Source organism: Pseudopodoces humilis, chromosome 4 (assembly GCF_049639895.1).
Source record: "Pseudopodoces humilis isolate 2021_Gansu_Grassland_sample_001 chromosome 4, ASM4963989v1, whole genome shotgun sequence".
In the NCBI taxonomy this organism is placed as follows: Eukaryota; Metazoa; Chordata; class Aves; order Passeriformes; family Paridae; genus Pseudopodoces; species Pseudopodoces humilis.
In genome coordinates, this window is record NC_142203.1 from 25,170,357 (window position 1) to 25,184,179 (window position 13,823).

Consider the following 13,823-nt stretch of genomic DNA (forward strand, 5'->3'; position numbering starts at 1 on the left):
CAAAAGCACTCTCTTTTTTTATGCCAATGAATGCATAATTTTATGAATCTAAAATGCAATTCATTCTGCTGGCTTTGTATTTCCAGGGTCTAAAAATACAGTAATTTAAGGTACTTTCTAATTGAGATAAAAACAGCTACTTTAAACTTGATAAACAGCATGTAAAAGTTTAATTGCTTACAGAACAACTCAGAGAGTGAAGGTTGAGGTATTTACTATGAAAGGTTTGGTTTCTAGATTCCCTTTTCTTTCCCATTACACAGTGAGGATGCAAATCTGTGATTGCCTGGTGATGAAATATTGGTCCATAGAGAAAGAAGCCATGGCAAAAGAATCCCCAGCTACCTGAACAGCTTCAGAATGGCTTGGTTTATTGCCTCTGGTCACAGAACCACAGAATGGCTGGGGTTGGAAGGGACCTCTGGAAATCATCTGGTTCAACTTCCCTGCTAAAGCAGGTTCACAGGAACATGCTCAGGATGCAGGATGGCCAGGAACTTGTAAGGCACAAATATGGAATTTATCTTCATAGATAGTAAAATTTGACAAGTTACCATATTTCCAATCTAATGTTTTAAGACTCACTTTTAGACTCATCTTGCCCATAAATACAGCAAAGTTGATGGTGAGAGAAGGATAATACAAGGTTAATTGTGTAGCCAGTGGGATTTGGGTTTTTTCGTGTACCTCTCAAAGATATTGTCATCAATTTTTGCCTTAGTGACAAGCAGTTCTTAAGTTTGATGCTGCTGCAATGGAAAGGCCAACACCCCTGTGAGCCTGGGGAGCTTAGCAGAGAAGAAAGTATGAATCTTGTTGCCAAGTTCTTTCTCTTCAGATTTTAGCAGATATTTTAGGATCTGAAAGGAAAATATATCTGTTCATCTACTCAGAGCTGAAAAAAATCACAACATTACTTTTCATTTATATAGCTATTGTTTTTAAAACGTATGAAGGGGGTGCTGTTACTGTCTGAACTTTTCCTTTGTGCCTCTCTGCCTCTTTCCTCCTAACTCTGGTCTTCAGTCAGAACAACCTTCAAAATAATAACAAAGCATGAAGCTCAGAAGCAATGGCTATCAGCACTATTCCTGAATGACATTCCAAGATCTGACAACACTAGGACACCCCCTATAAACCAATATACACTAAGTCTTTGTGTTTTAAAAACTTATGAGAACTGGGGCAGACTGCTGTGGCATGAAAGCTTCTGCCAGAGGTCGTGTTGCACCATACACAATTACATGGCAATACTATCCCTGTTACACATCCAAGTGAGAGGGAAAAGTGAAGAGAGGCAGAGGGGGGTATCTTATCAAAGCTCCTAGTGGGTTTACGGCAAAGCCCAGTTTGGTGTCCTAGGCTAAAACCCACAGATAGCAGCCCTTTTGCTCTGCAGAGCTGCTTTTCTGATTAGCAGTAACTGTCAGGAGGCTTTATCACCTACTGTGCCCTTGTCGTGAGATGTACAGGGCATGGTACATCCATGGCCTATCCTCTAGGCAAATTGTATAGAAGTATTCAATATTTAAGGTTCAAATTCAGGTATCCAATGCTTTTGCAGAAATCTCATTTGCATTTTCATCTTGACTTAGTCTGCTAGGAGTTGAGACAGTGGCATAGGCACCCTGAGAGTACAGACAGAAATACTGAAAACAACTTGAGTGATAATATTTCCTTTAAAAAAATTCATACAAGATACTGCTTTACTTCTGCACTGTATTTACTGAAGCATTTTCAGCAGAAACTGAAGAAGGTCAGCCAATCTTTTCAGTTATTTCTGAATGTTTTGAGTTACTTTCAACAATCGGTGTTTCTTATTCTGGGAACCAAGTGGGTAACCAGAAACCAGATATTTATTTGATTAATTCTAAATAGGCAAGAGAGGGAGAATTCAGGTAGAATGAATCTTCCATCAAGCTGTAGTTACTGTTCTCATTGCCAGTTGGAAAGAAGCACTTGATAGGAAGCTGTTTGAGAATGCAACTGCACTATGAATAGCTGTGATCTGTTAACAAGAATGAAATACGTTTATTCACTCTGGCTGAAGATGTTTGCTGTGTTTTTAAAAATGTGTTTGCTGAAAGAGCTATTAGTATCAAATATTTTGTCTTCATGTGTCAAAATAAGCAGTGTACTCTATGCCAAAAATCCTTAAGAGAAAAACAAAGTTTTAGATGACATGATGATATTTGTTGTCTGCAAAGGAGACAGAAGAAATACAGATGGCTGAGGAGATGTCTAATCCAGCTTGTCCTTCTGATTTTCAATTATCTGCATTGAGATGCTTGCAAGCTAAAAATGCACAGGAGACTTCCAAGCATCTCTGGATTAATTTAATTGCTTTGACCATGATAACTATTTTCTTTTCATGAAGAAGAAAAATTAAGGCAAATACTGATACGTAACAGTATTACATTATACCATACCTATCTGGGTAATTTAATGTTAGGGATGAAGGAAACACTGTAATTACAAACTAGGCTTCCTTTAGGTTTGACAAGGAAAACATTAAAATTTTTATCCTGTCCAGAACAGAAAATATAGGTAGATATTAGTCTGTGTTTTCATTAGGGATATTTTTCCGTGAAACAAGCAAGATTTGCCCAAGATGTTATGGATCAGCATGTTAGGACACTGGTCTGCCTTACCCTCCTGAATCTTCATCTTTCTGTACCAATTAGCTATGGCTTGGGCAGATGAGCTCAGGGCATAAGTGATCTGTGATGAATTGCACTGGTGGATTCAAACCTGAAGCAGTGGAAGAGATTCTTTGGAAATGCTGTGAATTCTACATCATTGTCAGCATAAGGAGCAAGTTAGACAAGTATGTCAGGAATCATAGAGCTGACTTTGTTGTAGAGCAGAAAACAGAACAAATAACCTCTCAACATCTTTGGACATTTATTTCTTATTACCATGCATTGAATTTAAAGTAGCCTTTGTGTGTAGTTTAATTATTTGGTTCTGAAGTATGTCTTAAACAGCAATTAATTGTCTGTTTGAGGCACAACAGACACAAACATACCAAGGGAGTTAGTTCCAGTCTAGGTCCTGTACTTCTTTCAGCTGATACATATCATTGTTACTTTCTTTAAGGAATATTTCTATTACAATTTTTAATTTGTTCTCTTTATAAATATGATGTATTTCTTCAGGCTTTGTGCCAAAAATATTTTCCTGTTTGCTGCATGCGGTGTTTATAATTATAAAAAGTTGCTTCCACTACTTTATATGAAAGGAACAGTAGAAATTGCAGGGATTAGTATGTCTGCTATACAGTGGGCTGCCACAGAAGAGGAAAATTTTAATTTCCAAACCATTTTAATATGTTGTGCAGAACAATTGCTCTCTGAACCACTCCTTATAATGATAAGCTACTTACCACCACTGAGAATGCATGCTTCTGATTTCAGTAATTTTAAGGGAGAAATATGCAGTAATGACATCCGTAGTGTGTGTGTCCAAAAGCAGGATCACTTGTATGTAACTGGCTGCTGCTGAAGAATCTGGCCAAGATGAATAAACATAGCAGAAACTGATTAAACGTGTATACATGCTTAAGTAGGCAGAACAGAAATTTAAAAACCCAAACCAAACAAACAAAAAACAAACCCCAGACAAAAGAAAACCCCAGACAAAAATTCCAAAACAAACAACCAAAACACAACAAACCAAAAACTGGAAGAGAGCAACTTAGGTAAACAAACCAATAAAGCTGATAATTCAATGGAACTGGGGTTTGCATCCCTTGAAATCAGACACAATAATTTGGTGTCTGTTGTTATACAGCAGTAAAAGGTCAGGTTATGCCACTTAAAAGTAGTGGGGATAGAGGACTGGCAGACTTAGCATTCAAGGGCATTAATAGAATGCCACCATAGTACATGAGCAAAACTTCTTCAGGAACCTCATTAGATTTATCAAATATGCCTAATTATACTTTTGTGTTAGGCTTCCGCGATTCCTCACCGTGGCACTCTATTGTGGTAACTGGGCAACTGCATTTTTAGATGAAAATAAGTTTACGCAGCTTTCTAAAATGCAAGCTCACAGACGTGAACGAGGAGGACGATGAGCGCTAGGGCTACTACTTCTCTTATACAGCAGAAAACTCTTTTGGACAGCGCTACTGGTTCTGTCTAAACCCGAGGTCTGGGAATTCACCTGAGCGGCGTCTAAGGCCTGCGGTGAGAAAACTCTACTTTATTTGGAGCACTAGGGGCTGGCGGTGTACGGCTGCACCAGCTCCGTACATCGCGGGACTGATGCGCCAGCTCCGTGCCGGGGCGCGGTGGCGCCGTGCGGGGAGGCGGCTGCGGCGCTCCCGCCGGGGACCCGCGGAGCTGCTCGGCCCCGCTTGCCGAGCTCACAGCTCCCACGTTCAGACAGGTGTGTCTGTCCAGCCGCCCTTCCCGGCAATCATAAGTAATCCTACCATCCGTTTCTCCCCCCGCCCCCGGGCTACGGACAGCATCAGCCCTTATCAGCCTCGCCACCTGCCTGGCCGGGGCAGAGGCGGCGTCCCCGGGAAGGAAAGGGGTTGTGCCAGGGAAGAGAGGAAAAGAAAACAAAAAAGGAAAATAAGAAAAAAAAGGGAAGAAAAGAGAGTGTTTTGCGGGCAGTGGGGCCGGGGAGGAAAGGGGCCTCGCTGAGGGTGAAAGCCCCGGCGGGCCCGAGGGCGCGGCGGCGGCGATAAGGGCGTCCCGCCCTCCTCCCGGGGCCGAGGGCTCTGCCCTGCCCTCGGCTCCCGTCCCTCCCTCCGCCCTCAGGGCCATGCAGAGGCAGCGGGGCCGTGCAGCACCGAGGGCGCGGTGGCGGAGGGGACATGGGCCGGGCCCCGGGGCCGCCGCCGCCGCTGCTGCTGCTGCTGCTGCTGCTGGCGCTGCCGCGCTGCGCGGGGCGGCCGCGGGGTGAGTGCGGCCTGGCGGGGGGACTGCCAGCTGGAGCTGGGAGCCAGACAGCCCTTGCTGGTAGTGGTGGAGGATCTCCTGGTGGTGGTGGTGGTAGTGGTGGTGGTGGTGGTGTTGGGGGCAGCCCATGCTGATGTGCATGTCCGAGTGTCCCACGGTGATGGTGGCGGAGCATCCCGAGGTGGTGGTGATGGTACCCGCGGCGGCGGAGGCAGAGGGAGCCGTGGTGGGTGCGGTCCTTGGCGCCGGCTGGTGTGTCTCCTCGACACCTGCTGCGGAGGTGGTGACAGCGACCTCGTGTCCTGCCGGGCCGAGAGGGCCTTGCCACGGCGGGAGCCGCGCCTGAGGGAGCACATGGGTAGGACCAAGACATTGAGGTGACTGTAGTGCTGGCATGATAAATTGGGTGTTGTGAAGGACAAAGAAGTAATAAGATTTCAGCTGTAGTAATAAGGGGAGGCAGAGGGTGGAAACACGTTTTTTTAACTCCTGAAGCAACAGTCTGAGGACGATACTACCATGTCTTATCAAAAGATGGAGATATTGTAAGAAAGTTCTCTCCGTGGCTGTTTGTAAACTCATCTGTTTCTCATCTGTGTTGGCTGCCGTCGGATGCTGACAGTTTTTGTTTTCTGTTCGAATCAGAAACACACACGCACACAAGTATATAAAAACATGGATAATTAGGAGTAGGATTCTGCAGTGTTTTCTACAGCCTTAAGGAACTCATAAATGCACTGTAAGTAAAACTGACACCCTGCACATGTGGAAGGGCAGTTTTATCACAGTGATAAATTTGATGCATAAAAATACTAGAGTGTTCAGCTGCCTTCTCCTTCAAGTTATGTATTTAGACATTGTAGAGTGGTCTCTATAACAGAAGTCTCTATAACTCTATAAATAACAGAAAAAAACACAACAAAGCAGAGGAAACAGAAATAAAGACAAAAGATAAACAAATGCATATGGAGAAAAGATTAATAATATTGGGTAGAGCTGCTTACTATATACCTTCTAAATCTTTCTGATTGCTGAAGTGCTCTTTTCCTTGTTGTCAGAGAAGGATGAAGAAAAATGCTCAGTGTAGTTATTTATTGAATCTTTTCTGTTTATTTTTCATCTTTAGTCTTTTCATACAATAGCTGGGGTTTTCCTGCAAGTTTCAAGATGAGATTGGGGGACATAGTAGTCTATCCATGTGTTTCAGACTGGATTTTATCTCCACTTTGAATTCTGTGCTGGTTATCCTACCATGCCACAAGGTATTTTACAAAAAAGGTAATTGTGGTTTTTTGTCCTTGCAGCAATTGTGAACAGATCCATTCCTGATGTCTGTGCAACTTGCCACATTCATGCAACATGTCAGCAAAGTGGAGGAAAAAGTGTTTGCATCTGCAATTATGGATTTGTAGGCAATGGAAGAACCCATTGTCAAGGTAGGCTGCCTGTTTACAAAACGGAAAGAAACTCTGTAAATTCCTAAAATGCTCCTTCTCAAGTAGTTTCAATGCATTCTTCAAAGCAGGCTAAAAACTGTGTCATTTCTTGGCAGAATTTCCCACAGAATGTATTTGGATTGTTTTTCCTCACCAAAAGACTTCTACATGTTCAGAAGTGTTTAATGTTTTGTTACTGTCTCTGACAGTGTCCTTCTTAGGACATTTTATACGTATGAATCAAAATGTGAATCAAAGAACAATGTCAAATGCTGTGTCTCAGTGTCCGTAACAGCTTACCAGTGCTTAAAGGGGGTGGTCCCTCACCAGCGATCTCCTGCTCTCCATCTCTTACCTTTCTTTCACAAAGCACTGGCAGCTGCTGGATCCTGCACAGAGTTCAGGTGTCTCGCTGTAGGAAAAACACAGAATCATAGAATGCTTCAAGTCTGAAGGGACCTTAAAAATCACACAGTTCCAACCCCCTTTCCATGGCCAGGACTGCTTCTACAAGACCAAGTTGCTCAGAGCTCCATCCAAGTGGTCTTGAACACTTTCAGGGATTGGGCATTGGGGCATCCTCAACTTCTCTGGGCAACCTGTTCCAGTGCCTTGGTATTCTCACAATGACGAATTTCTTCATAATACCAAATCTAAATCCATCCTCTTTCAGTTGAAAGCAATTCCCCTTTGTCTTAGCACTACAGGATGTTGTCCAAAGTTCCTCTCCAGCTTTCTTGAAAGTCCCCTTTAGGTACTGGAGGGCCATAATAAGGGCTCCCAGAGCCTTCTCTTTTCTAGACTGAGCAACCCCCAACCCCTTCACCCTTTCCTTGTGAGAGAGGTGCTTCAGCCAACTATTATCTTTATGGCCTCCATTGGACTTGCCCCAGCAGTTCCATGTCCTTCCTGTGCTGGGCCCCCAGAGCTGGATGCAGGGTTCCAGGTGGGGTCTCACCAGAGCAGAGCAGAGGAGCAGGATCCCCTCCCTCCCCTGCTGCCCACGCTGCTTTGGATGCAGCCCAGGACACGTTTGGCTCTCTGGGCTGGGAGTGCCCATGACTGGGTCGTGTCCAGCCTCTCACCTCCAGCACCCCCAAATCCTTCTTGGCAGGGCTGCTCTTGATCCATTCTCTACCCACACTGTAGCTGTGCTTGTATATGCCATAAGGAAGAGTGGAAGGAGAGACCAGGGCCCTCTGGTTTCAGCAGCTCTTAAAATCTTAGGTCAACTTAAGCTGTGTCATGAAGTGTTTTCGCATTTTCATCCAGGCACAACCATTTCTGTTGTTCTCCAGCTTACCAGCAGTGTTTACATCCCAAATAATTTATAAAGGAAATCAGTAAGGAGAAGTCTGGTTACTTGTGCGTGAGTGAAGGGGGGAGGGTACCCCACATTTCTTAATCTCTCTCTGATGTTTTCCAATTGTACTGATAGATAAAGATGAATGCCAGATTGGAGCCAGCAAGATCTGTGGAAATCATACACTGTGTCATAATACACATGGAAGTTTTTACTGTGTTTGCCTTGATGGATACCGAGCCTCCAACAACAACAAGACATTTATTCCCAATGATGGCACGAACTGTACAGGTAGACATCACAAAGAATCCTGAGCATGACAAATCCAGAACTTAATTTTCTACTGCACAAGTATTTTTTTTTTCCCATCACTGTAGAACTTCTTTTCTGACACTACATCAGAGAACTATTTGTTGTTGATGTGCTTGTTTGACTTCCAGGTTCCTAACAACTATGAATTAGTTCCATTTGGAACTCTGCCATGTTACAAGTCATCGCTTCACTGTCTCATTCAAACGATGATCTTTTAAGAAGCAGCAGCAGCTAGATTAACAAAATAGGATGATACTTAACATTCCCCAGATTGTAATTTTTGTGTTTAGTGTAGAATATTAGCCAGTCCCTTGTTAGTGATGAACTGTTATAACTGTTCAAGAGATGTCCGGATACAGGATTTTTCTGGAATTGTTTGAACATCATATAACATTGGAAACTATTTGTCAAGTAAACCAGCAGTAATTCTAAAGATAGCTAGCTTTCAACTAGCTATCTAGTTCAAAATTGCAAGAGTCCTCTTTCCAGATGCTTGAAGATGAGACAATGATAAACTCCTTTGTTTTCCTAGAAGAGCTGTGAGAATCTATGTACAACTCTTCATGAAAGAGTTAAGCTTGGGCCCTATATTATTTAATGAAAACAAAAAAATAACTACTATGAAGTGCATCTACTTTTCTCTGAAATTTTAGATATAGATGAATGTGAGGAGTCTGGACTGTGTGGTCACAATGCAAGATGTGTGAATACAGAAGGAAGCTACATGTGTTACTGCAATGATGGTTATAAATTAGAAACGGGAGAGCATTCTTTTCATCAAGATGGAAAGACAGTTTCATGCAAAGGTGAGAGTCTTTGGATGCTGTTTTTGCTAGCGTATAGAATCACATGTTGAACCATAGTGTAGTGCCTGTTCTGGCCTGAGCTTCTCCAGGGAAGAAACCCTTTCTCTGGACTTTGCTTCCTGTATGATTTTTTTTTCTCTTCTTGTATTCAGTTTGTTCCAGTAATGTCAGGATCCCAGAGTCAATGCCAGATATTCCTACAGGTTCTCAGCAGTGCTTCAGATGTGCTGGGTCACAGAAGCTTGATAATGTTATGAAAGTAATGTAGTTAGTTTCGGAGTAGAAAGGAAGTGTGTTGTAATCCAGTTGTTTATATAATCACACCACATAAAGGGGAAGAGAAGAGAGACTAAGTATCTGATAAGAGAGCTTAGATGAATGAAAAAAACCAAGGGGAGAGAAATACTAAAACAACAGTTTAGCTATTTATTGCATGCTATGCCACCTGCATAAATAAATGGTTCAGTTTATGTTGCCGTAACAAAAAAAACTCAACCAAAACCAAGTTTCCATTTTGAAAATCCATCTTTAGTGTCAATTTTCACAGATGCAAACTGATAGCAGTGTAAGCTGTGGATATCAGAGCATATAATGAACACAGGCATCCCAGGTGGAAGGAGCTGCCTAGATTATATTCAGCTTTTATTTCTGAATTATTGCCAGAACCATCAGTAAAGCTCACAGCCTGTAAGAGTTCAGTTTTTCTGACTGGAGTGCTCTGCTGTGTTTGCCAGAATTGCTGATAACCCTGCTTCTTATCTCACTGACTTGCTCCTCTGTATTCGGTGAAGTAGAGTGTCTGTACCGATTGTGTTTCTTGCAGAGTTGCACAAGGGAGCCCTGTCCAAACAGATGTGCTGGAGGAGTGCAGCTTTTGTATGCAGGCTTTTTCAATGAGATGAAGCATTTGGAGGGCAGAACAGTTCTTTTCAATTTATCCACTGCAAAGTGCTTAATTTTCCCCATGCACAGGGAAATAAAGCTGTGCACTGGCGTCTGGTATTTTCCTCTGATGCTGAAGTATCATTCAGCCATTGCTATAATGAGACTGGCCCATGCAAAGAGCCATCACATTGTAGTGTCTCATCTTTGGTGTTGTGAATGGCTCCAGCTGTATGTTAGTAAGGGTGTAGCTCAATAACTGCTTCCCCTGTGTTCCTCCAACTATGGTCAGGACAATTCTTCAAATCTAGTATTCTACCCCTTTGGCAGCCCCTCAGATTCATCAGATCGTGTGTATTTTGTGATGTGACCATCTAGTTCAGCTAATTTTAAAGTGGTCAGGTGTTGTGGTTTATGTACTGTGAGACCTTTCAATCCAGTCTCTTTGCAGAAATCGGATGTGGTTCCCCTCCTGAAATGAAGCATGGCTACATTGTGGGGAACTACAGCTTGCTACCAGGAAGTGCAGTTCATTATGAGTGTCAAGAAGGGTTTTACAGCAATGAAGGAAAGTTCTCATACTGCACTGCAAATGAAACTTGGGAACCTGCCACTTTAAGCTGTAAAGGTGAAGAGTCTTAAATCTTTCTTCAATTCTTCATTAAGGAGATTCATGCATGAGAAGTGTGTTTGTGAAGATAGTAGACTTGTTTCTACAATCTGAATGAAATGTTTTTTCAAGATCTGGTTATTTGCAGAAAAAGAAGAAAGTAAAAGGACATGTTATTGTTTACCTTTTTCTTTAGTGTAGTGACATTTTTGGTGCTGGTCCCTGCATTTTTACAGACACTGCAGTGTGTCCTTCTGCCTGTGAGCTGAGGCTTACAGAAGACAACTAGATTTCTTTAGCATTTAATGGCTACTGAGTTGGAAACCATCACTGACCTCTCATGAAAACATCAATTTTCCTGACACCTTGAGAAGTTTTGTCTGAAGGTTTGCTGTAGATGCAAAAGAGAGGCATCATAGCATTCCACAGCTCTGGGTAGTCTCCATAATTTTAAGAGCATTTGTGTGTGAACAGACATTTCCACATCCCTGAAGTGTTAAGTTTCCTATGACTGTCTTTAAAATGTACACTTGCTTTGGCGTTCTAATCATCCATTTTCTGGCAATATTACTGCTTAAAGGTGCATGATTCTTTTTGTGTTCCCATGAGTAGTTAGCCTTTGTAGGAGTTAATTGCTACTTGAAGTGCTAGCTAGCAGAAGATACACTGTGTGTAGCAATTCTACAGGGGAGAGTTGTCATCCTGGAAATTGCCACTGTCACTCAGTGAAGACAGTTTTTTCTTTCTCTGAAATGACAACAGTCCTCATGGTTTCCAATTCTTTCCCTTTCTCATTTTTTTTCCCTCTGAGAATGGATAGAAATGTAACATTTATGGGAAGTGAATAAATCAAAATAAGGGCACTAAAACAATGTGGCTAGGAAAAACAAAATACCGTCACAAGAAATTCGTAAGAAGGAAAAGATAAAACAATTATAAAACAATGCAAGTAACACTTCCCCCCCACCCCCCAAAATAAATTGGGGACAATGAATTTGAAAACAAAAAGGGAGTGCCTCAAGTCTCAAGCAGTCCCTAGGGAAAGTTTGTGGAATGCAATTCTTGCGAGTTGTTGATATATTTGTTTTTTGCTAATGTTTTTCAAAAGTTGTTTTTTCATATGTTTTTTTTTAATTTCTACAATCAAACAGTAGGTCAGGTCAGACTTTCTTAGCACATAGTTAATTGAAATAAAATACATGATAAACCAAGAAGCAGCTGAAAGTCTGAAATGTCAAACATACTTCCTCCTTGTATTGCAAGCTCTTTTCCTGGTTTTCAATTAGGACTTCTCTTGTAAAACCAGAAAGTCTGATTTTTTTTTTTTTTTTAATACTAGTAAATGTACTTTGAACAAGTTCTTCATATTTTTGTGTGTGTGTGTGCATGTTGGCTTCTTTGCTTAAGCCCTATGTAGATTCTTGCCTTAACAGGAAACTTTTGTATTATATGTTGTAAGCTTTTCTATGGTTTTTCATTTTTACAGCTTTCATGCACTTCTTAAAGTTCTGCTTTCTAAAGGCAGTTTCTGCTCATCAGCCTTCCTTTGAGTGTTGCTCATTGCTAATGGTATAGAACCACCTTATCAGATGTAATCAGGTTTGTCAAAGCAGGAGAGTCTAAAGATTTAGAAGAAAACCAGGACTTTTCTCTATACAACAGCTAGACCGAGGAGGGAGTCACAGATTTAGCATGGTATTCTGAGAGAAAGATAGGAAAGTTTTGTTGGTCCTTTTATTTGGAAGCAGATGTTCGGAGTAGCTACAGCACTGTCAGTCATAGTAGGAATATTGCAGAGGACTTGAGGAAGTGTTGCATTGCTACAGGAGAAGAGGGTTAGCTGGTGAAGATGAAAGAAATATTTATGTGAGTGCAGCTGTCATTGCTCCTGCTGGTTGACTAACAGGTCTGTCTTCCTTCATCTCCTCAGGTGTGGACTGTGGGGTTCCACCTCCTGTTTCGCATGCCACAGCATCTGTGGGTGGGACCACATACAGAAGTGAAGTTACTTACAAGTGTGATCATGGTTACCTGATGGCAGGCAGCAGTCACACTGCGGTCTGCAATGCCAAAGGACAGTGGGATGGCCCTGATTTGGTGTGCAAAGGTAAAGTCTGCCTTCAGATTTATTTAGCATAGATACCATTTAAATCACTGTAATAAATATCAGTCATCCTCTTTGGGCATTCAGTTTATACAATCTTCTGGCATAGAAAGTTGTCACAAAACAAAAACCATATATTGAACAGGGTTGGTTTTTTTTGGATTTTTTTAATCTGTCTTGCTAATGAAGTTGCAATAAATTGTTAGAAGTTAACATTCCAAGAACATAATCCCAATGCATGTCAAGCATTGGGATTAGCATGAGATGAAAATACAGCCTAAATTGCTGACGTTTTTCAGGTTCAATATCCACTCTACTTTTCTGATAGCCATTGAAGCCACCATCAGAAATCAAACTGCTGTTAGTTATTAACATACCTTCAAAATTCCTGTATTTTGACAAATTTTGCAAATTTTGAATCCTCAGACATGCTGTTGCTATTTGAGATGAGTCAAGTCTCTTATAGTGCTCTTACAGATTTGGAAGAATGTAGCCTAAAGAGCTCCATCAGTAAGATGAAACACAGAGGTACATTTAAAAAAAAAAACTCTTCTGTTTTTGTTTTTGTTTTTGTTTTTAAATCTGGGCTTATATTCTTAATTAGGAGACCTTAGAATAGTTACACACTTTAGTCAGTTTTCACATTTGCACAGCTTCATTTTTCCATTTGTTGGGCAAGAAATATCTTTTCAGCTTGATCCAGCAGGATCAAGCTTTCAGTTTATTGCAATCAAATGTAGTAATTTTTTTTGAATGCTCCGTGTGTATTTTATAACCACTCTCTACTTTTAGAATGACCTTTAATATTCTTATTCTGTGTCATGAGTCTAAGTGGAAAGTTTTCAGTGTTACACAAGAATGTGCTTCTGCATTTCAGTCTGCTTACAGAATGGCCATGGGCAGGTAGCTGGAAAAGCAGGAGTTTTTGTGTCTTGTCACATACTGTCCTTGTATGAGTTAAGCACAAGCTTGCATGTACATTAGTTATTCCAAGTTCTGATGATTTATAGTAGATAAACTATACTCATCCATACTCATTGCTGTATGGAGAGGAAGGTAGTCATGATGGTGGATATATTGCCCATTATTAAACACATATGTTTAAATTTTTCTTTAAAAGTTATACAGATCATGATTCTATAAGCTTTGTGTTTTTTTAAGAGAATTTTAGAATCACTTAAAATTACTGAACAGTTAAAAAAAACTTGTTTGCTCCATATAGGTTTTAACTAGGGTAAGATTTTAATTCTTACAGTGTTTGCTTCTTATAACTGAAGTGGTATAGAGTATTTTTCTTCAGGTACAACATTCACTGTGAATTGAAAAGCAGATTTTACCCTAAATAATACTGTTACATCTATTTGATCTTCACTTCTAATTTTTTTGTTCCCTGTTTTTATTATGCAGCCCAAAAAACCAGAGCAAATGAATTAAATTATTAGTTCATTATCCCTGCT

The 13,823-nt window shown here is 41.1% G+C and overlaps 1 protein-coding gene across 3 annotated transcripts in view; it reads left to right on the plus strand.

Annotated features, from left to right (window-relative positions):
- The first annotated feature begins 4,799 nt into the window (after positions 1–4,799).
- SUSD1 (sushi domain containing 1) overlaps positions 4,800–13,823 on the plus strand; it is a 41,064-nt gene continuing 32,040 nt past the window's right edge. For all 3 annotated transcript variants that reach the window (XM_014259506.2, XM_088054186.1, XM_088054187.1), the window contains exons 1-6: positions 4,800–4,913; positions 6,218–6,349; positions 7,788–7,943; positions 8,618–8,770; positions 10,104–10,280; positions 12,193–12,369. In XM_014259506.2, coding sequence (XP_014114981.2) covers positions 4,829–4,913; positions 6,218–6,349; positions 7,788–7,943; positions 8,618–8,770; positions 10,104–10,280; positions 12,193–12,369 — 880 coding nt within the window. In that variant the 5' untranslated portion in view covers positions 4,800–4,828. The remainder of the gene's footprint in view (positions 4,914–6,217; positions 6,350–7,787; positions 7,944–8,617; positions 8,771–10,103; positions 10,281–12,192; positions 12,370–13,823) is intronic.